We start from the raw sequence: 24,264 nt of genomic DNA, 5'->3' as shown, positions 1-24,264 counted from the left end.
TCACCACACAAGTCACTTGAGCTTCTTGTCCCGTAATTGGAGAGTAATACCATACGACATATTGTTTCTTCCCTTAGATTGTTTCATCCCTTAGATTACCATATACTGCTATATATTTTCTGTTTCCTTAAAACACCTGAAGTGACAGGGGGGACATGTGCAGGGTTGCATTTTTATGTACCGGGATATTTTTCTGCACAGTGAGTCACACCAGTAGTCTCTGTCTAGCCCAGCATTGTGTCTAACCACAGAGCGTAGTGGCTGGCAGCTGTCTCAACAAGCCTCACAAACAAAGTGTGATACAGCAGTGCTCATCCCCCCCCTCCCCCCGTTAGTACTCAGCATCTTACAACCAGGTAACATCTTGGAAATTGGCTCGTTTTCACAAATAGATTTGCCTTCTGCGTCAAATCCTCCATACAGCATTTTCAGACAAAAGTCCCAGCTTTAATCCTAACCTGCAAAACTGGAACCACGTAACTTTTTTTTTTCAACCGCATATGCCCATCTTTTCTTCTTCTTCTAATTCTTTCTTGCTGCCCCATCTTTCTAGTCTTGCTTTGAAAAAAAAAATCCTGAAAAAAGAGAAGAGGACTGAGCTGCCGTGACACCCCTTAGGGCAGCATGTGACCAATTATGGAACATGACCTGCCCGCTGAAGATCATTAATAATCCTTGTAAGACCAATGGACAAATCATGCTGTGACAGGCCAGCTTTAAACGTGATAAGCACTTACCTGGGGGGGGGGCCTTGCGCTCTCAGTACATCTCTTTGCTTCACACAGGTTGCAGCTCAGTTTAAATGAGACAGTGGGTGAGCACAAAATCCAGTGGATGGTTTGTTTTGCTTTGCCGGCCTCATTTTTGAATTCCAAAACTAGTTATTGTTCAGTCTGCCCTCTGTCACTTTCAGCGCACACGCGCTGTACAAAAACTCCTGAATGTTTGGCATATCCCAAGTACTCTCTGAGAATGGCCAAGCCCAGCCCTCAGCTTCACGGTATCACTGTTAGGGATTTCTATGTAAATGCAGAGTTAATTAACGCAGCAGAACACTTGTATTAGCTTAAAAAAAAACTTTACCAATGAGGAAAGGTAAACGGAGAGTTGAAAGAACCAAACCAATACAGGAAAACCATCCTATCTAGCTGCTCTATTCTACATCATTAGTTAGAGAGTTCTAAACTTTAATATTATGTTTGATTTTAATACTGTTTTTATATTACTGTATTATTATTTATCAGGAATTGTATTAATGTAAAAAATCGTGTTTTATGTATTGTGTGAACTTTTATTCTGTTGTAAGCCGCCTTGAGCCAACCTAGGCCATAAGGGCGGGATAAAAATCAATAAAATCAATCAATAAAATAAATAAATAGACCCTGTGTGTGAGAACGAATTAGAGAAGAAGGACAAGGAGCAATAAACCTGAAACCCAGGGCTTACTCTCTAGTCCACCCCCTAAAATATTGATTACTCAACTGGAGAATACCATTACTAACTAATTATGCATTTTGTCACCTTGCTTTAGCGGCAACTACATGCAGACTTCCCCATCAGGTCTCTAAAGTTAAACTAGCTAAGACATCAGAATGCATAAACAAACATTAAATTTTTTCATGACTACAGAGAGAGAACTTGTGAATCCCAACAATTACCTCTTGACATTTCTGCTACATTCAGACAGGCACCTCTCGAATGGTGGGCTTTGCCACATAAGACAGTGTGCTTCACCGTGTTCTGATCAAAGTTTCTGCCTTGGCTCATTACGCATTTCTATTTCTTTCCTTTGCCCTTTCCTCAAATGTTTATGATCTGTGCCCTGAGGAGAGCTCAGCTCCGAGGCAGTGGCTGCTTCCTGGCAGGGTTCATGTTTGCACCTAGCCATGCGACTCAGTTTGACAGACACCCAGGGAGCTTAACCTGTTGGCTGAGGGTCAACAACTGAGCCAGGGACTCAAGAAGGGATTAGATGCCAAAGATCCTCCAATTTGCAGCATGCTGGCCTTTAGCCAGCTCTTCCTCGTTACATCCTCTTTAACAGCTCCTTGCTTAACTTGATTTTAAATCATGACCCTGCTGAAGAGATCGAGACCATCCTCTTTAACAGCTCCTTGCTTAACTTACACTAGCCAGATTTTAAAGCATGACCCTGCTGAAGAGATCGAGATGAAGAAAGAGTGATTTTCCTGCTACTTTAGCATGCCCACCCTGCAACGGTCCCCATATCGGGAATTCCCATGATAGACTGGGCTGCTAGGCTTCTATCTAACCTATCTGAGACAGGGAGGCAATGGGCTGCTAGGCTTCTATCTAACCTATCTAAGACAGGAAGGGAGGCAGCATCATGAGAAAAATATTAGTTGAGTGCTTTGCACGTCTATATAACAAACAGATACCTCAAGAGAATATAATCCGTCCTTCATTACTCACCCCTATTCAGGCACACCAAACAAATTAATCCTAATCCTGTCTATTAAACAAGGGTGTTTTTTCTGGTTAGAAAAGCAGTCGCAAGTAAGATGTACTGTGCAAATCACTTCCTATTTATTTGCTGCCTTTATATACCCACTTCCTGCCAAGGCATTCAAGGCAGTTGGCAATGTAAAATATTGAAACACAAAATAAAAGGTACATAAAAGCAGCAGATGGCTGTCTCTGGAAGCCAATGGCAGGAGCACCTGGACAGAACTTTTTTCCCTAATATGGTCCTTGCCAGTACAATTGGTGACCAGCCAAACCAAGTGAAGTCTACCAGTGATGCAATGTGGTTTACCAACTGATTGACAGACCCACCCCCCCAATCTCTTTTGCAGACCCAACTGTACTCGGGTAGCACCGATAGGAAGTTTATTGAGCCCCTGTTGGTTTGCCGAACATGGCTTGGGTTGGTTGGCCAGGCTTACCAGAGCTAAGGCAAGAACTATGATGCAGGGAATTTGGCAGCTTATAGAAGAGCTGAAGCGTTTCAGAGCAGAGAGGAAGCTAGGCAGGATTGGTTCTTGGATGGGAGACCACCAAGGAAGACTTTGCAGAGGAAGACAATGGCAAACCACCTCTGCTTCATCACTTCCCTTGAAAATCCTATGGTGTCACCATAAGTCAGTTGTGACTTGATGGCTCTTTACACACGTACACGTCTACTAAGGCTATCATCACATCAAGAGTCACTGGAAAAGTCAATAATGCTAGGAAAAGTTGAAGGCAGCAGGAAAAGAGGAAGACCCAACATGAGATGGATAGGATGTTTAGGAGGTCATTAATTCTTTCTTCTGTTTGTCTCAAGGAATGATCTCTTTGTTGAAGGATGCAGTCCCTGAAAATGTAATTGATACTGGATGGAAAACAATGATTGTATAGCCAGAAATGTGAAATCCATGAGGAAAAAATGGGGTTAAGTCATTTGTTGTAATTTTCATTTATTTTTGTTTGAAAGCAAATGGGGCTTTAAAACTTTTGTGTGGGTTTTTTTTTCCTGAATTCATTTGGAAATAATAGCACATTCCTCCTGGATGAGTAATTTCTCCAGATCCCTACCCTTGGACTAGTTTAACTATTTACCAGGGTCACAAATTCTTCAGGCCATGATGTAGGGCCAGGCAATATGTGTGTGAGTATTAAATGATGTCAAGTTGCTTCCAATTGATGGCAACCCTCTGAATTAATGACCTCCAAAATGTGCTCTTGTTGACAGTCTTGCTCAAGTCTTGCAAACTGAGGACCATGGCTTCCTTGATTGAGTCAATCCATCTCGTGTTGGGTCTTCCTCTTTTCCTGCTGCCTTCAATGTGGCAATGGCATCTATATACTATTAGCAACCTGTGGCCCCAATCTGTGGATAGCTAAATCTGCAGATTGGGGCCATGTGGAAGCTAAACAGATATTTCAGCAAACTTTGGGCACTTTCCAGGTTTGCAGAAAAATCTGAACTCTTTCAAAAACTATGTAGTGGGGAGTAATTCCCCCAAAAGTAAAGTAGCATCCTGTGCACTTGTGAACTTACCTCCAGTGTTCATTGGTGGTACAGAGGAGTCTTGCTGGGCCTGGCAGCAGTGGTGGCAGAGCAACCCAGGAGCCTCATGGGGCCTGCTGCCAGCAGCAGTGCAACTCATGAGTTGTGCTGGGCCCCACTAGGCCCACATCACCTGAGAGCCCCACTAGGATCAGCAGTGGTGGCCACACAGCCCACTGAAGCCCCTGACTTGTGCTGGGCCTGATGCAAAAGTGGGGGAAGGGAACACCCCCTCAAGTGTTGTGGGCGTGCTGGGCCTGATGCAAAAGTGGGGGAAGTGTTGCGGGTCCACATTTGAGTGGCTCCCAGACAATGCCAAGAGCGGGGGCAGGGGGAGAAAGAGCAGGTTAAGGTGAGCCATTGAAACTGGGGGGGGAGTCTTGGTGGGCCCATCCGGAGCAGCTCCAGACGAGCCACCAAGAGCAGTAGGGGGAGAGGTGGTGGGCCTGGTGGCTGAGGGCCACACTGGATCCTGTGGGAAAGTGGGGGGAGATGGGATTCCCCCGTGAGTATTGCAGGCCCCCACTTGTGTGCTCTGTTATGCCCTGACAGCATCCAGATATTCTATCACTACCAAATAAAACAATTCCTTTTTAAACTATGTTCAGCTAAAGAAATCTAAGAAGGGAAACTGAGTGAAGAGTGTGGGCACAATTTGCTTAAATGTTCTTCCCTGGCCCATGGAAATGAATGGGAAGTACACAAGCTGTAATACAACTTCACAGTGGACTAGGGCACTAACAGAATGGATTTCAGTACTACATGAAGAATTGTCTTTCCCCCTGTGATGTGTATCATAGCTTGTAAAGCATATGCCTTGTCCTACATCAGGCCTACATGACTTGTGACCCTGAAAGATAGCCAAGCTGGACAGATGGCCCCATCAAGATCATTTCCTCCTTCTGATGATGGTGGCCAAGAAACCAAAGCTTCTAAAGAAAGCAGGCATAAAAATGCAATAATGCACCTGGTTATCCTGACTATTTCCGCAAGGATGAAAGAATCCCTTTGCTGCAGGGTAGGAGCTAATTGCCTGCAGCAATCAGGAAGGAAGATTTGATGGCTATTATCTTAGCATGAATAGCCGCAAATGCTCTTACTAATGTGGGATTGTGCGCAGAGGACTCTGCGTTCTTTCTCTCCTATATGCATATTTATGGGCAGATCCATATGGATGTTCCAGAGCCCAAACACATGATTGATGTTCCTGAATTGTCCTTGACCTTTCTGCTCATCCAATCAGCTTTGCTATGGGGGAAATCATGGCCCATTGCTATGCTGCCCTGACTGCCTACTCCACCGAGTCACTTGCCTCATCTCTATGCAGGTTCTTGTTTGCAGTCTTATCATTACCATCGCAGTGAATCGGAAAGCCTCTCACAGCTGCTTGCTTCTAAACTCTGGAGTGCCTAATGTACAATAGCATGATGAGGAATGGAAAAGGAGCCAAGCCAAAAGCAGTTCGCAAGCCAGAATGTATAAGAATGCAAATAAAAGGATAATGTTGCCTTTCATATTTCTGCAAGCAGTTATCAAGGCACAGCCCTTTCATGCTCTGATAGATATGGCAGTAATAGGAGGCTGGATCCAGGCTTGCAAAACCTAAAGGCAAAATAATCTCTTAATGTCAAGAACAAATCCATAAGGGAAAGCAAGAAATAGATACTTGACCCATTCATACATGTTGTTGTTGTTGGGCTTGATTCTTGGTTTTACATTTACTTAGTGCCATTCATTTTTGTTTGATTTTATCAGCTTAAAACTTACATGTTTTGCCCTTAACCGGGTATGAATCATAGTTCTTTTCTTATAGGCTCCTTCCATCTGTGTCTCAAACTAGCTCTTATTAAACTAGCTCTCATTCAGTTTTCCTGCAGATAAAGATTAATCTATATTGATTTAGGATAATTCTAGAACTCTTGTCTATTTGTAAGACTATTGTGATAGACTTAGAAAAATGCAACTCTATTTAGGATGGTGCTATGTGTATAGAATTCTAGCCTGAATTCTATACACATATGTCCCCGGGCAAATTGCTAAACATTTTCACATTCCTAGCCTATTAATATGAGTAGATTTTACATGAGAACAACTGAAAACATGGGCGTCAAGTAACTATTTTAGAGAAATCCAGACGATTCACTGTGAGATTCTGAGGGGAGATAGTACCAACATGGAGCAACATAAATGTATGTTGTCTTTTGAACTGATTGTGCCAGTTCCTGAGTCTCTCATGGAACTCTAATATTCATTCATTCTCTCATGGAACCCTAATATTCATTCATTCTCACCATGACATTAGTGTGTATTGGACAGTTGGGTACAAAGTACCTGAAAAGGCATTTGTCTATCAGTCACTAATCTTGCTGTCTTTCTTTATTGGCTTTAGGAAAATCTCCTAAAGGAGAGAGAGTGACCAAGGAACTGGACTGACAAAATCTTAGCATCCTCCTCCTGAAGCAATGCTCTAGGAAATACTAGCACCATGAAGGGTTTAGGAGATAACAGAAGCCGCCATCTCTCTGATAATCTGGACTCCCCCCAAGAATCTCTTTATGCCACCCAGGACAGGAATCCTTATCTCCTCAGCCCCACAGACTCCTACACCATGGATCCTCGGTTCCCCACTCCAAATTCCCTTCATAGTGACTGTCTCCTTCCACTCAACAACCAGATTTCCAACAGCAGCACATTTCCACGGATCCATTACAACTCCCACTTTGAGGTGCCTGATGAGAACCCATTTCCAAGCCATGCACAAGCCACCAAGATCAACAGGCTCCCTGCCAACCTTCTAGACCAGTTTGAGAAACAACTTCCCATCCACAGAGATGGCTTCAGCACCCTCCAGTTCCAGCGAAGCTCTGAATCCAAACAGCGGAGTGAGAGCCCTGGAAGGATCCGGCATTTGGTTCACTCAGTCCAAAAACTTTTTGCTAAGTCGCAATCACTGGAAGGTGCCTCCAAAGGTAGCATCAATGGCAAGAAAGGCACAGAGGACTCAAAGCAGAACCGCAGGAGCAAGAGTAAGGACAGGGCAAAGACTACTGAAACCAAGCGCAGGACCAGATCCAACATATCGGGATGGTGGAGCTCAGATGACAATCTAGACAGTGACACCTGCAGTTATCGTAACCCTATGGGCCTCATGACGCTTGGCCGGCAGCCGGACCACAGCCAGCCTAGGTACTTCATGCACGCTTACAACACAATTAGTGAACACATGCTGAAATCCTCCAAGAGCAATAATGACCTCAAGGTCACCCCTTGTACCAACATCCCCATCAACAGTGAGTCCAACTACATCAAAAGAGGCTCCTGGTCCACACTCACACTCAGTCATGCCCGGGAGATGTGCCAAAAGGCTTCCGCTACCATTGACCGAGCTCTGCTGAAATCCAAGTCCTGCCATCAAGATTTAGCCTATCAGTACTTGCAGGTCAGTGCCATGACTGGGATCTTCATCCAATCATATGTGTATGTTCTGTATAGGGCACTCTTTCTCAGTGTGGTCAAGGCTGTTGTTTGCAGGAAGGTAACAGGATTAAATTATTCGTTCTAGGTGTACGTCAATTTAAGCTATCCTACCCTGTTCTTGCCTGATTAGAAATAGGTCAGGTCAAGAAATTTGCAAGAGAAACTGATCTATTAAAGTTAGAATCTTTAAGAGATCATCTAGTCTGGTTTTTTAAAAGTTGAATGCAGATTATTATCATTCTTGCAGCTACTACCAAATCCTAATGTGAAACATATGGGAGATAGCAAATTTATTGATGAGTCCATATGTGCCATTGACACCAATGGGAAAGGACTGAGCCACAATTAACATATGTGCCATTGATTTCAGTGGTGTTCAATAATAACTAGCTGAATCATGCTGATTAGAATAACAAGAGAAACAAAACAAAAACTAAAGGCATAAGAATGTATACAGAAATCAGGGGATAAATCAGTATGGGGACAGAACCAATGACAAAAACCCAAGTGAAACAGTATTTTGTAAACTGGGCATCATTGTTTTTGTAAGCTGGGCAAGAATCATCCCTGTTTCCTGTTAGGCTAGAACAGAGATCAAGTCACTTTGGTTGTGTAGACAGCTTCCTGGTGTTGCACTATAGTGACTGGACAGGGTTAAGCAGATGCTGCCTTTTGGGCTAATATTCATACACATAAAAGTCAGTTTGGTCTGGAAACTAGCTGTGACCCATCCCTTATGAATACCTCTGCCTCCTTAAGCAGCCCTTTTCCTTCTCAGTCTGAAAATCAGTGAACCTGTGGCAACTGGAAATGACTCTCTAGAAAGAAAACCTCCATAAACTTTGGCTGTCACTGTAATTTTATTGGAGAGTTTCAGTCTTCAAAACTGTACTAAAGGAAGTTACATAAGTAGGAGGTGAAGGTACAGGAACAAACATTTAATGGGACTCAAAAACCTTTTCTCTCAAAGATGGTGGAGGAGCCATTGGTACCCATGGAATCTCTTCTGAGTCCTTATACACAATGACTTTTTAAACAGAAAATGTGCTGGGGGGAATCAAACACTATATTGTCATTATGTGAGTGTCCCTACTTATATACACAATACAAGAAATGACTCTGTCCATGCAAAATGGAAAGATATGTTATTTATCAAAGGCCAGTTATTTGAAGGGGAGGAAAGAAGAAGTATTGGCATGAACAGACAAAATTATTGGAAAAAGCTACTAGTTTGTGTACTGTATGCTATGGTCGCTTCCACACTAGCCATTTACATGAGTGAACAAACAATGCCCATTCCACACTAAATGGCTAGTGTGGAAATAACCATAAATCTCATTCCAGCATTCTTTTTGTAGACCTTGTGCCCCGCCCCGCCCCCTTTTGCAAACCTCATTTATGGTCATTTTTGTCTAAAATTAAGAACACAATTGTAGTGCCACCCTAGATGGGCAAAATACTGTAAAGCATTCTAAAAGCCACAGGTCTTTTGTTTCACTGTTCTATAACCATTTCCCTTATTTGCTTATTTAGCTACTTCCTATTCACTCATGGTGGCTGGAGCATTCCTGAACTGATTCCTAGTTGTCATGCTTTGTTTGTAGAGACAGTTTAATAATGTTTTTCTTTGCATCCAATAGAACTGCTCATTAATTATCTTTCTTAATTTGATTAACTATATGCTTACAAATTATGACCATAAAAATAAAAGAACAATTAATGAGCAGTCGCTTTAGCCACAAAGGGAAAAACAGTAAAATCTCCTCTCCACCAGAGAAACAAGAGCCTTAATTAAGGCTTGGTTCAGCCACCATGAATGAACATGGAGTATCCAGTTCAAATCCCACTTCTGAAAATTTTAATATGGAATTTTTTTTCCCTCAGCAAATCACCATCTCACAGTCTTCCTCCTATCTCCCATTTCAATATGGAAATGTGATGAACAATGTAAATTAAAATGTAATAATTGTTCTTCTTGTTTAGTCCTGACATGGCTTGTTTCACCAGCCTCTTTAAAGGGAATAGGCTGTTTCCAATAGAACACCAAACCATTACACCAATAAAAGATAATCTGATTATCTGAACTGAGTATATAAAACACACAATGATTATCATATTAACAGAGTCATTGTGGGCCATTGATTCCTAGCTTCTGTGGTGATGAACTATGAGGGAACTATTTGCTTCCAAATCCTTGAAGAGGCCAAATCCCCCAATAAAGCGCTGAGCCTGCTCACATTAGCTAGTGACAAAAGGCAACTGGCCAAATTCTTGAAATGTATAATCATTTTGTCTGTTATGTTTTTACTCCAACCTTCTTCCAAGAAGTTCGGGGCTGCATGTGTAGATCTCCCTCCACCCCTTAACATCATAATGACCCTGTCAAGTGAGGCCAAGTTTGGAGAGTAACTGGTTCCAAGTACCGGCTGTACCACAGTGTTAATGCCCCTTGACTATCTCTCCAGGATAAGTGCTTCAATAATAGAACTGAGTCAATTTTTATTTGGATAATTCTGGCTGTGATTCCAAGGGTGGTTAGTATCTCTGTACACTACTTGCCTAATGTGCTTGTTTGTGTAAAGTGCTGTCAAGTCGCAGCCAACTTATGGTGACCCCAACAAGGGGTTTTCAAGGCAAGCGAGAAGCAGAGGTGGTCTGCCATTGCCTTCCTCTGCAGAGTCTTCCTTGGTAGCCTCCCTTCGAAGTACTGCCCCTGCTTAACTTCCGAGATCTGACCAGATCAGGCCATACCATGCCACCTTCCCTCCCCCAATGTATTTACCTATACACAAAGAGCTGTACACAAAAAGCAAATGGATTGCCCTCCAGTCTATTCCACTGTTGACAATGGATCATGACTAGTGCAAATGCCATCCTAAGACATTTTAGCAGGACAAGAAAATAAAAACCCTTTTCTCTTGGGTACCAGTAATGTCCCTAGATCCAGTGCCTTGTATCCCAGTACATGCAAAACAGAGCTTTGATTCTTAGTCCAGCAGTTCCTCAGTCCGGCAGTCCCCTTTAGCCTCTTTCCACCCCCAACACTATCTGCATGCATACTTGTGCACAGTAAAGTGTTAAGGGTATCAGTGTAGCAGGCCCGTAGCCAGTCAGGGGCACCCCGCACAGACACCCCACTCACACACCCCAAAGGAGCGTCACAAATAAAATTGGAAGTTGGGGGCCTGGGGCCTTGATGGGAAGTCGGGAGGCCTTCGTAGTAAGTCAGGGGGGCGGACCTCAAGATGCCCCACTGTAGCTGTGGGCCTGCAGTGTATGCCTGTGTATTTTTTTTCCTCAGTGGAAGTCACTGATTTGTAACCCAGAACAGACCAGCTAGACTCCCTGAAAATCCAAGATCACCAGCCTTGGGGAATTAGATTAAGTTTGTTGATTTGCCAAGGAATCAGATGAAAGCACTTGGGGAATACTGTGGTTCCTGTTGTTTCTCTAGTCAAAGGGAAATTAAAGGAACTCTTTGCAGGCCAGTTTTCCTTTGAAATGGATGCAGATCTTCATGAAAATCTGTTTATTTTGCAATGGACAGACTGAGAACTAGCTGTAGAGGATAGGGTTGCCAGGTCTGGGTTAGAAAATACCTGGAGACTTTGGAGGTAGATCCAGGAGAGGGCAGGGTTTGTGGAGGTGAGAGGTCTCTGCATGGCACAATGCTATAGAGTCCACCCTCCAAAGCTGCCATTTTATTCAGGGGAGCAGATCTCTGTCAGCTGGAGATCAGTTGTAAAAGCAGGAGATCTCCGGGCCCCACCTGGAAGCTGGCAACCCTAATAGGGGAGCAGGTGGGAGTACAGTCCATGTCAGCAGCCAGGCATTTCAGCAGTAGGGTCCAGTTGCCATATTTGCTATACAGCTGGGCCGCCTTGCAAGCTGAGAGTGTGCTTTAGCTTTCAGCCCAGTAGAGTCACATAACTTGAGGAGCCAGTAGGCTGACTCAGTCGACTCGTAGCTCCTTAATCTGAACAACTTGCAGGTTGAACTATTCACTATCTGAAATGCTATGTACCTCCTACCTGCCAGCTAGCTATCAGCCCTGACACCAAGTAGCATCATCAGAGGACTTCAGAATCCAGCATGCACACATAACACAATTTTTCTCAGCTCTCTCTTTTTCCTAACACATGCAGGAAGAATAGAGGAGACTCCTCCCCAGGCGAAGTCACCTAAAGCTGTGTCCCCTGTCTTCCAATTAAAAAAAAAAATCCTTTGCATTTCATTAGGCTGAGCAGACACACTGAAGGGATCCTTACTCACTGGGCACTGGAGGAGGAGGAGGAGGAGATTGGATTCACCACCCAAAGGTGTCTCAGAGCGGCTTACAGACTCCTTTCCCTTCCCCTCCCCACAACAGACACCCTGTGAGATAGGTGGGGCTGAGAGAGCTCTTGACAGAAACTGCTCTTTTTCAAGAAGAGCTCTTATCAGAGCTACGGCTTGCCCAAAGTCATCCAGCCAGGTGCAAGTGGAGGAGTGGGGAATCAAACCCGGCACTCCCAGATTAGAGTCCGCGCACTTAACCACTACACCAAATGGGCTCTCTGGACAGTTCCCCTTCACTTCATTTTGCTGGGGGCCAATCTCAGTGCTTACAGATGCAGTGGATGATTCCTATATGTTTCCCAAGCCCAAGTGTCATCCTTCCAGGTTTTTCCAGTACTGATACTCTCATGGAATCTTTCAGACATTGGGTGCATGTGAATCTTAGTTTTTGTATGGAGAGATACATTTGTACCTTCTGCAGTGGCATATCCTGTGGTGATCCTAAACCACATTTGCCCTCTTTGAATGATCATTTGGATATTCCTTCATTGTACTGTCGTGGAATTCCTGTGGGCTGGGGCTGGAGATAGGGAAATGCCTTGCTGCAGAATTTTCCCTATTTTATGAAGTGGAGACATGGAAGTGGTAAGGGGTGAAGTTCTTTTTTAAATATTCAGTGGAGGTGTGTTCTGTAGCACCAGAGTGGGGGAGTACACAGCCTTTAGATACTTGGAAATTATGTTGTTGTTTTTTAGTGGGGACTTCCCTCCACCACCTATAATCCAAAATGGGACAGTCCCCAAATGCTGTACCAAGTGAATTACCAAATGGTTTGGGAGGGATGTTCATTATATTTACAACTGTATTGTTTTGGAACCTGTGCAAAAAGCCATACAATTGCCAGGTGGTAAAACCTTATGGAGCTGCAGTGACTCAAGTGGTTAAGACACTGAACTGCAGGCTGTGGAAGGTCGGTAGTTCAGCAGTTTGAGACCCAAGTGTGCCGCATGATGGAGTGAGCTCCCGTCTCTAGTTCCAGCTCCTGCCAACCTAGCAGTTTGAAAGCAAGAAATTGCAAGTAGATAAATAGTTACCACTTCAGTGGGAAGGTAACAGCATTCCGTGCACCTTGGTGTTTAGTCATGCCGGCCACATGACCACAGAAATGTCTTCGGACAGCGCTGGCTCTTCGGCTTTGAAACGGAGATGAGCACCGCAACCCTAGAGTCGGATTCAACTGGCTTTCAAGCAAGGGAACCTTTACCTTTACCTTTAAAACCTTGATGCAACACTGATGAGCAGCATCCTGCCAAGACAGAATATGGTGTTCCAGGATAAAACAGGCACAAAGAAAGTCAAGCAAGGGAACCTTTACCTTTAAAACCTTGATACAACACCGATGAGCAGCATCCTGCCGAGACAGAATATGGTGATCCACGATAAAACAGGCATAAAGAAAGGGATGTGTCCCCTGTTGACTAGTCTCCTCCACCAAGGACATGTGCAGAAACTGAATCGACACCATCATGTCTGCTCTTACATTTCATTGCTATTGGATTTGCAACTAGTACCACACACGCATCCCACCGTAACGGCTGGAAAAATAGCACAGTGACTGAAATGACATTTCCCTGCTTCCCAAGGGACTTCTGTGCCCTCAGCAGTCAGCTAGAAACTACTGACATGGACACAGTGCCAAGGTTGTGTATTTCAGGAATACTGATTAAAACTCGAAATGGGTAGGAGGGGCATAGCCAAGACTTGAGGCTCACAGCTCAGCCATGCCAGAAGTCAAGGCTATTTAGGTTTGCAAACTTCCAAAATTACAAGCCAGGAATCAGAAGCCAACTGCAAATGTCTTGAATTCTGAGATTTGTTTTATTTTTATGCTTTGTCCTTTGGCGGCCTATTTGACTTCCAGTGGCTAGCTGCTGGAAGGATTTTCCAGCGACCCCCCTCCCTCTAAATGACACAAATTGAAAATCTAAATAGTACAAGCCTCAGTTTGTCAGTTTTTGCAGCTGGAAATTAGTTATGGCGCATAAACTGCAAACAGTGATGAATGGTGTGCTGACTGCACCATGAGAGATACTCGGCCTTTAGGGCCAATCTATATGTGATGCTGGGGAATGGTGAAAGATGCTTCGAGATGTAGTTTAGCGGCAAAAATCAGTCTGGAGGGGTTGGCTGATATGGATCAAAACTCGGGCCCTGCATCATTTTCCCAGTCAAAAAGAACACTCTCGGCTGCCTTCAACCCCCCAAAGGGGCTAAAAAGGTAGGCACAAGACAAATAAGGTTCCCTCCCCACCCCAGCTTACAGCAGCCCTGGGGCAAGGGATGTTCCGACAGGGAGAACTTTCAGAGAGTGCTGTCAACCTCCTGGTGGGATTGGAGTTCTCACAGAATAACAGTTGATCTCTAGACTAGAAAGATCAGTACCCCTGGAGAAAATGGCAGCTTTGGACTGTGGACTCTGTGGCATCACATCCCTACTGAGTTCCCTTCCCAAACTCCACCCTCCCCAGGTTCTACCATGAAATATCCAGGCATTTCACAACCTGGAGCTGGCAAGCTTGTTTTTTGTTGTTCAGTCGCACAGTTGAGTCTGACTCTTCACGACCCCGTGGACCACATCACGCCAGGCCCTCCTGTCCTCCGCCGTCCTCTGGAGCCTACTCAAGTTCCTGTTCATTGCATCGATAACACTGTCTAACCTTTGCCATTACCTCACAGGGAGCAAAAAATGACCATCTAATGACCACCAAATGGATGCTTTCTGCAACTAAATTATACAAAGGGTGTCTAATAAAGGATCCCTGGTGTAACCTGGAATTTAGCCCTTTAAATGATGCTTTCTGCAACTAAATTATACAAAGGTGTGTGTGTGTGTCTAATAAAGGATCCCTGGTGTCACCTGGAATTTAGCCCTTTAAATCCTAATTCAAGTATCACTAAGCTTAGAAGCAGGCTCTAAGTATAAGTGAAGCCGTTGTGAACTCTGTGCCAGTAAAAGGTGGTTACCATTGCTGAGAGAGATCCTGAAAGTGAACTGGGTTGAGAGAAAAGTGCCCAAAGTAATCAGCTGCAGGGAGGTATGGTGGGGAGGAAGAAGGGTTCAGCTCCCCTCTCCAGCATTTTCCTTCTGATGTAAAAATCCTTGCTTTAGACTTGAAGTGCCCAAATGTGGCTGCCCTATCACATCTAATTTTGCTCCTTCTACTTTTATAGACCTTGATGGGGGGGCTTCACCAGTTAAAACTTATCTAGCAGGAACTCATTTGCATGTTAGGTGACACACCCCTAATGTAGCCAATCCTCCAAGAGCTTATAGTAGCCCCTGTAAGAAGAGCTGTGTAAGCTCTTGGAGGATTGGCTACATTAGGGGTGTGTCGTCTAATACGCAAAGGAGTTCCTGCTACAAAAAGAGCCCATTAGCAACCCCGAAGGGTGAAAAAAGGCCTGCCTTCCCCCACCCACCCCCGGTATGGCTGTTATTAACTTGCAGGTATTGGTATGGATTGCGTAAACCATGATATGAATCAGGACTGCTTTGTAAAATGTTGGGGAGAACTCCCACAGTCTTGTTGTAGAGCTCCCATTGTCACGTCTAGCTTGGTCCTGGACTCCCAGCAAATGTTTCCTTTGCCTACCGGCTAGGACTGCCAAGCCCCCACTAGGGGCAAGAGATCCCCCACCCCAAGCCACGCCCCCTGCGGCTAATCAGCTGGCCAGTGAGGGGACTTACCAGCATCAGGGGAAGGCCTAGACCAGTTTGGCAATGATGTTGCTGCCAATGTGTTGATGTCACTTCTGACATGCACTGGAAGTGACATCATAGTATCTCTGGTGACTTGGGATACTCTGGTATTTGGGCAAAAATTCCCTCTACAGAGAAACCTAGCCAGGCAGGGACTGAAGACTGGGCTAGAGCCCTCCTTTCTGACTCGCTGGGTTTCCAGACTCACGCAGGTCCAACTGCATAGTGTGCATGGTGTTGCTGTTTGCTCCATTGGGGAAACTTAAGTGTAGCCATCAGTCCATGTAAGTTTCCCCAATGGGGCCAAGAATGTCTCCTCAAGGCCTTTTCAGGCCTTGAAAACATCATGGAAGGGAAGGCTGATGTTCCTGTTCCCCATGGTCCTGATCCAAATTGGGCCCACACATACATGGTACTTCAGTTCTGACTACGAAGTCCGAGGGCACATCTGTTCTATAGTATATGAGTTGGCCTTCAGTCAGTGGGCTCTCTCAGAGAAAGGCCCTATGTGAGTTGGAGTTGCTAACAGCTAGGATAGACCTGGAGATCTCCTGGAATAACAGTTCTTTTCCAAACCACAGATATCAGTTCCCCTAGAGATAATGGCTGCTTTGGAAGGCAGACTTTTCGGCATTATACCCCACTGAGGACTAGGGTTGCCAACCTCCAGGTGGGGTCTGGAGATCTCCCAGAACTGCAACCGATCTCCAGGCAACAGAGATCAGTTCCCCTGAAGAAACTGGTTGCTTTGGATGGTGGACTTTATGGCATTATATCCTGCTGAGCTCCCTCCCCTCCCCAAACCCTGCCCTCCTCTGGCTCCACCCCCAAAATCTCCTGGTATTTCACAACGTGGAGCTGGTAACCCTACTGAGGTCCCTCCCATAAGAACCCTGCTGGATCAGACCAGTGGTTCATCTCCCCACCCCAAATCCTCCCCTCCCCAAACTCCACTGCCAAATCTCCAGGAATTTCACAAGCTGGAGTTGGCAACCCCAAGTCATAAGCACTTGGGAACTTGTCCCTTAAGTGAATTATACAGGAATTCTGTCTTGTTTTTTGCTCTTTCAAGCTGACTTACCATAGCCCAGGAAACCCTTGTAACCATGCACCATAAATTTCCAGCTACAGACATGGAGGAAATAAATGAAAATGCAGTGTGATTGAAATATGCTCTTTCTATACTATTTGCCACTGGTCAGGCTGGAAGCAGTCTCTAGAGCCAGGCTGTTCCTATGCCAAGCCCTCAGACTGAAGCAGCTGAACCCAGCAACTTCTTAATACAAGCAATAAAAAGAAAACCCAATACCCAAAGAGTGCACTGCATAGGAATATTCCTGTCTCTCAGCCAAACTCACACCGAAATCTTGGGAGTCTTTGATGGGCAGCCCAGAGAAAAGGAATACACCCATTATATACCTTCTGGGAATCTGTAGAATCTTGGGTAGCTGTCAATTTAGAAATGGGACGAGCTTGACAAGAACCAGACCATGCCCCTCAATTGCCCACTGAACTCTGCTTGGAGTCAGCTCATAATCTGTGTGGCCAGAAAGATCTAGACACCCTCTGTGTCAAGGAAGAGCCATATACCCTGATATCTAGATGTTTAGGTTTTGGGGCTGACACCGTGGATTCCAGGAATGTAAACTATCCCTTAGGGTAGAGTGCATTAGCAAGCCAGCTCTCGTTTGAGAGTGGTTCTAGGTAAAGGTAAAGGTTTCCCTTGCTCGAAAGCCAGTCAAATCCAACTCTAGGGTTGCGGTGCTCATCTCCGTTTTCAAGCCGAAGAGCCAGCGCTGTCCGAAGACGTTTCCGTGGTCATGTGGCTGGCATGACTAAACACCAAAGCGCACGGAACGCTGTTACCTTCCCACCGAAGTGGTACCTATTTATCTACTTGCAATTTCTTGCTTTCAAACCACTAGGTTGGCAGGAGCTGGAACCAGAGATGGAAGCTCACTCCGTCATGTGGCACTCGGGTCTCGAACTGTTGAACTATCGACCTTCCAGCCTGCAGTTCAGCATCTTAACCACTTGAGAGTGGCTATACTGCAAAGCTTTATGGGAGAGTGAACTAGACAATAGAGACTTACGCCAGTGTAAACTGAATCAGAAAAATGGCCAACTCTTCCCTTAAATTCTGCCACACAGGAAAAGGAACAATCCTCAGAGATACTTAGCAAACCTGTTCTTGCAGTATTATCTGTCCGTCTGTCTGTCAGCCATCTAAATGAATGTCCACTGCATGAAAAGATCCTTTTTCATGAAACCAATGAACAGGAGAATCTTAAGGTTGCCAATCTCCAGGTGGTGGCTGGAGATCTGGCATTACAACTGGTCTCCAGGTTACAGAGATCAGTTCCCCTGGAGAAAATGGCTGCTTTAGAAGGTGAATACTATAGCATTATACCACACTAAGGTCCCTCCCCTCCCCAAACCCCAGGCTCCACCCCCAAAATCTCCAGGTATTTCCCAACCCAAAGCTGGCAACCCTACAATGAACTGAGAGCCTCTTTAGCGGCTCTCAAACTCCTTGCTTTGGTAGCGGGAAAGCGAGCTTTTCCTTCCCCGGAGTGGGAAGCATTCTTCATCCTAGATTAGGGAGGGATGTGAGAAATGAATCAAAAGCCTAGGAGCTTTACTGCAGCCAGAGGTGTCAGATGCAATTACTCTGTCAAACAAGTGCAAAACATTTCATACAAGTCTCACAAGGAGCAGACAGCGGGTATTCACTTTGGGGCTCGAGTGACACAGGCGTGTGGCTTGATTAGCAAGCCTCCTTCCTTGTTGTCCTCTGGGGATGAGATAACATTGATGGGACCAGCTAAAGCTGTGACCGCTTGAGCCAATGAGAACTCCCAGCCAGCACCTGTTTTATTTATGAACTCTCCCAAGTGGAGATTAAACAGAAGTGAGATGTTATCAAAATGGTGCCTTTTCTCATTTGGAGGTTTTGATTGTTCAGGTCCTCTCAGCAGAAGGGGGAGGGGGGAGGTATGAGACAGTCCCCACTGCCCCGATAACTGAATTAGCAAGAACATGCCTATGGCATGATTGGTATCCCTGTTACCCTGGTGTACTCACAACCCGGCCATGTGCCCCCCCCCCCCATACACACACTTTAATGAAATATTTCTTCCAAGGTAGCCAAACAGCCAATCGGGAACAAAGCAATACCCATTTACAGCGCAATCCTAAACAGAGTTACATCCTTGTAAGCCCACTGACTTGAAAGCCAGTTTGGTGTAGTGGTTAAGAGCACAGACTCTAATCTGGGAGAACCAGTTTTTCCCCACTACTCCGCATGCACCTGCTGGTGTGACCTTGGGTCAGTCGTAAGTTCTTTCAGAGCTGTTCTCTCAAGGGCAGTTCTCAGCCCCACATACCTCACTGAGTGTCTGTTGTGGGAAAGGGAAGGGATTGTAAGCCACCCTGAGACTCCTTTGGGTAGTGAAGGGCGGGGTATAAATCCAATCTCTTCTTCTTTCTCTTTTTCTCTCTCTTCTTCAATAGATTTAAAAACATATGTTCTGTTTAGGATTGCAGTGTTCACTCAGTTATCTGCCTGCTGCTTAGAAACATGGTTCAGCCACACTATATGCCAGGAAGGGAAGGAGGAAGATCCAAAGTAAGACTAAGGCAGAACTGAACCATATGGAAAGAAAGAGCTAAGCCTTTCACAGCCATCCAGTTATGCAGAAGACAGCATAGAGGGCCAAATGAAATACTGCGCAGTTTGACAGGGGGCAGCTTTGCATCTTGCTTTCCTCCTACTGTTTACCTGCCAGTGTTGCTACCTAAACTTGATTTTTACCTTCTTCACCATTCCTTAGAACTGGAGGATGCAAATTCAGGGGGGAAATCCAGCTAAGCTGTTTTATTCATAGGATGCATGCTTGAACTGGCTCTGTGTACACAGCATGGAGTAGCTGCTGCATGCTAAGAATGCTGCATACTAAGAACTGGATTTTTGGGGTTGTACACAGACCATGAATTTAAGAGGAATATGGAAGTTGCTGGATGTGTTATAAGGGTGCATGGCTGTGTGTTGGCCTCCCCCCAAACACACTAAAAAAGGCCAGCCCCCAAAAGAGCATGAGCTTTTTGCTTCGATTTCAGAGACTGCCTGCTCTCTCATCTCAAATACAAACCAAACAGGGAAAACACAGTGTAGAGAGATTACAAGCAACAAAGTGATACCATGCACAAAACATTCACTAAATATTAATTATTGGAATTTACTAGTCCAATATCATAAAGCATATGGAATTTCAAACAATATCAGTGTTTCACAAAAAAATTGCTCAAAGACACAAGATTTTCACAACGTCTACATTTATTCCAAAGTTTGTAATAACAGTCAAAATTTTCTGGAATTACTCCCAATATATTAGCATGGACAGTGCAGTCCAAATATAATACTTCATTATCTGTTGTTTGAAATTCCATATGCTATATGATATTGGACTAGTAAATTCTAATAATTAATATTTAGTGAATGTTTTGTGCATGGTGTTACTTTGTTGCTTGTATGCTCTCTCATCTCAGGCAGACAAGTGGAGTTGTCAGATGTCAGATTCCACAGCACACTTGACAGTTTCCATTTTAAAAGCACTTTACGCGTGCCCAGGAGCAAACCCTGTGAGAGAGTTTTGGTAAATAGAAAATGGCAACCCAAGCTCCTACTCCACCAATCTGTAGTTGCAAGTGTGTATGTATGTTTGTCAGTGATCAAGTGAAGGAGCATAGTGTTTACCTAATGCCAGCAACCGGTTTTCAACCAGACATCACAGATAAATTGGAAGGTGATGCCAGAGGTGTTGGGGGGGGGACACATAGGCAACAAACAAGATGCCACAGATGGTCCATTGAGTGGGTTTGCCCTGCCCTTTTCTCGTCACTTTTTCCAGCCCTTTTGTAAATTAATTATCTCTTCCTTAATTATTGCTTCTGATCCTGATTATCACGCTTTATTGATCTTTCATGTGTAAGCCACGGAAAGATGTCTGTTGGATTCTTTTCATTCCTGACCTTTCGTTTGCATTCACAGTGGATTATTACAGTGAGGCGGCCATTTCGTTGCTTAAAAGCAGAGCTTCATTAACTGTTATGCTAAATACACCACAGAATGGGGACCCAGCTCAATTAGGGCCCCTGCTGCTGTAGTTTAATTATTTAGGGTCCCCCAGTGTGAGAAGTGTGCTCTCCTTTTTCCCAGCACCAAATTTCTTTGAAATTCCCTGTAATTCAGAATGTACCGCTGGTTCCCTCATCATAAAGCTGGGCAGCAACGGCCATGGCCCCAGCTTGAGGTAAATGTAAACCAATGGTAGTTTGGCCAGTGGGGTGAATGAAGTATTCGGTGCTCTGCAGAGTGTCTGGAAGACAAGGAAAAAGACAATGAACAAAAATGAGTGGAAATGACTGAATAATATAGTGTGTAATTGCCTCTGCTCAATGCCAGTAGATGCAAGATGGCATCTGTCTGTTCCTCAGACGAGCCTCTCCCTGGCCCATCTCACCACCACCCCCATCCTTTAATCTGTCCATGTTTAACAATCTATTTTGTTTCTGAAAACTTAACCCTCAGGCGAAGCCTTGTAGTTTAGAGTCACAGACCTGCGATCAATCAATCTCTAGCTCTCTATCATCTATCTACCCACCCTCCTGTCCACTTTACTGGTCTCTCAAGCATGCATGACTGAACACGGCTACATAATCACAGCTACTTATCCAGGGTTAGTACCTCCAAAGAGAAACAGAGAGAGCTTTCACAGTATAGTAGTTAAGAGTGAGGGGCTGTGATCTGGGAGATCAGTGTTCAGATCTCCATTCTGCCATAAAGCTTGCCTGGCTTCACAAGCTCACAAGGTTAATGTAAGGGGGGAAAGGGATGAGGCGTTACACTACCACAAACTGCTTGGAAGAAGGGTAGGATAAAAATGAGTGGATGCTCTAGACTGCCCTCACTAGCATAGTGGTAGAAGAGTGAATTTGCTCACACTCCCTGAAATGTAGATTAATATATTTAAGTCCCTTGGTCCTTCGATCAGCAAAGTCACAATTCCTGCTTTAGGGAGGGGACGCAGGGGTATAAGCATAGACAATGAAATGGAACTATTCTGGACAGAGAAGGTCCCAGAAGGTAAGGAGCGTTTAGTCATAACTGTGTTAAAAACAGGGCACCAATGTAAGTTGTCCTGTGTGTAAAGTGCTGTCGAATTACAGCTGACTTAGGTGACCCCTTAGGACAGGCGTGTCAAACATATGGCCCCTGGGGTGTATGTTTTATCCAGGGCTCTTATCCGGCCCACAAGCAACTGGTCATTACCGAGATTGCCAGATGACAGAGGCTGTGCATTATGTCCCTGTGTACTGTCCCAGTGCTAATGAGCACTGAGTGGCAGGGGTCGTTTCGTAGAAAAAGAGCTAGGGGAATTCATTAGCATAACTCATTAGCATATGCCACACACCCTGACATCAGGGGCCCGGCGGTGGACCCCTCACCCGGGGAAACTGCGTTCCCCCGCGGCCCCCCCCGAAATGACCTCTGGGTGGTAGAAATGGGACAGTGGCCATCAGGGAGATTTTAAGGAAATACTGTAAGAATGTTTTAAGCATATTTGTGTTTTGAGAAAAAAAATAATATTGTTAATTGGGTTCGCCTGTGTCCTTTATAACATTACATTTTATGGCACACATGGCCTGGCACGACATTTATGTCAGAACTGGCCCTCGTAAGAAATGAGTTTGACACCTCTGCTGGATGTTGAAGGCATGAGACAAACAGAGGTAGTGTGCCATTGCTTGCCTCTGTGTAGCAACCCTCCCATCCAAGCACCAATCAGGGCCAACCCTGCTTAGCTTCCGAGATCTGACAAGACTGGGCTAGCCTGGGCCATCCAGGTCAGAGCATGAATTGCTGTGGCTCCCCCCTCCCCGCCCCCGAAGAATTCTAGGAATTGTTAACATTGTGAAGTTCTGAGAATTCTGTTCTAGATCCCTAGCCCCCAACAGACCTAGAGTTCCCCTGGTTCCCAAGAAGAAGGAATAGGAGCTACGCCGGTTTAAGCCTGTTGTGTGAGTACAGCTCAAGAATATAGTTTTACAGAAACCATAATTCTGGAAGAAAGGAAACCAAATGACCATCCACAAACTGGCAGAGTTTGCTTGTCTGAAGGGACATTTCTCATTTAGGGGCTAGCTCTTATTCAATACCACAACTTTATAAATAGTAATGGCTAGGGTTGGCAGTTCCCTAGGACTCATGGGGGGGGGCATTTAACTTACTGGGAGCCAGAACAACATGACGTGCCCACGTCACCCAGGAGCTAGAAGTAAACGTGACGTGCCTATGTCACCCAGAAGTTATGTAGGCACATCAATGATGTTGGGGGAGAATGCTCTGGTTTGGGGGCAAAACGCTATGGTTTGAAGCTAATTCTACCATAGATTTTTGCTCGAAACCAGTGTCACACACCCCCAACGTCACCAATGTCATTGTAGTGACATAGGCATGTTGCATTTATTTCTGGCTTCTTGCCTGTTGGGGGGGTAATTCTCCCCCACCGACCGGCTAGCCAGCACCGGGGAGGGGGGAGTGCTGGAAATGAGGGGATCCCCTGCATGCTGGGGGGACCTGGCAACCCTAGCAATGGCCATCCCAATTACTGTGAACCACTGGAATTCCCAAGGAACCATTTGACAGCACTAAATCCCAAGTTGTAATATTTTGGATTGTCAGTCCTTGCTTTTTCCAAGATATGTTTTAAACGTCCATGAAAGTCCTTCTCTGAATGAGTAAGAGTATGTTGTGTCATGATGTACCAGGAGCCTTGCAAATATGAGGCATGTTGCTCACAAAACCATTCTTTGAGTTCTGTAAGGTGTATAGAAAAAGCAAGCTGAGAAGCATCAGCTTGTTTTCCTAAGCAATTGCTCCCTACCACCACCTCGACACCTGCCCTGACATGGGCAGACATTTTCAACCTGGTTCCCAGTGCAGCCATGGGTGGGTGGGGGGAACCAAAAGGAGGGGCACTTTTTGTAAGGATAAGGGGAGTTCATCAGTACATGAATTGCAATGCATAGTGTGCACTGGACAAGAAGAAGAAGAAAAAGAGCCCTTCTTGGCTCATAAAGGCGGGCCATGAGGGGTTTCGAGGTGCCGTACGGGAGATTGTTAACAAGTCCCTCATGGAGGGACGGTTCCCTGAGGCACTTAAGGAGGCGATGGTCCGCCCTCTCTTGAAAAAACCAACTTTGGACCTGGCCGAATTGGCCAACTATCGGCTGGTGTCAAATTTGTCCTATTTGGGCAAATTGATTGAGAGGGGGTGGTGACACAGCTACAGAGCTTTCTGGATGGCGCTTCTGTCCTGGATCCACTCCAGTCCAGCTTTCACCCGGGACATGGGACGGAGACGGCGCTGGTTGCCCTTACTGATTACCTCCAGAGGCATCTGAACCGAGGCGGTGTGGCGGCACTGGTGTTGTTAGATCTGTCGGCCGCGTTTGATACAGTCGACCACCAGTTGCTGACCCACCGCCTCACCGACGTGGGGATACAAGGGTTTGCCATTCAATGGCTTGCCTCTTTTCTCCAAGGTCGGGGACAGAGGGTGGCGATAGGGGAACAGCAGTCCCGGAGGCACCCACTTGAATGTGGTGTGCCTCAGGGGGCAGTGCTTTCCCCAATGCTGTTTAACATCTATATGCGTCCCCTTGGCCAGATTGC

At 45.2% G+C, this 24,264-nt stretch overlaps 1 protein-coding gene across 4 annotated transcripts in view; it reads left to right on the top strand.

Moving 5' to 3' along the window:
• The first annotated feature begins 6,497 nt into the window (after positions 1–6,497).
• Positions 6,498–24,264, top strand: part of DLGAP4 (discs large homolog associated protein 4) — a 124,601-nt gene continuing 106,834 nt past the window's right edge. For 3 of the 4 annotated variants that reach the window (XM_015413377.1, XM_015413378.1, XM_015413376.1), the window contains exons 1-2: positions 6,498–7,455; positions 8,460–8,470. In XM_015413377.1, coding sequence (XP_015268863.1) covers positions 6,498–7,455; positions 8,460–8,470 — 969 coding nt within the window. The remainder of the gene's footprint in view (positions 7,456–8,459; positions 8,471–24,264) is intronic. The other variant, XM_015413375.1, reaches the window with a different exon arrangement.

Source organism: Gekko japonicus, unplaced genomic scaffold (genome assembly GCF_001447785.1).
Source record: "Gekko japonicus isolate JY-2015 unplaced genomic scaffold, Gekko_japonicus_V1.1 scaffold79, whole genome shotgun sequence".
Taxonomy (NCBI): Eukaryota; Metazoa; Chordata; class Lepidosauria; order Squamata; family Gekkonidae; genus Gekko; species Gekko japonicus.
Note: the sequence above shows the minus strand (reverse complement) of the source record. Positions and strands in the feature narration are given on the sequence as shown.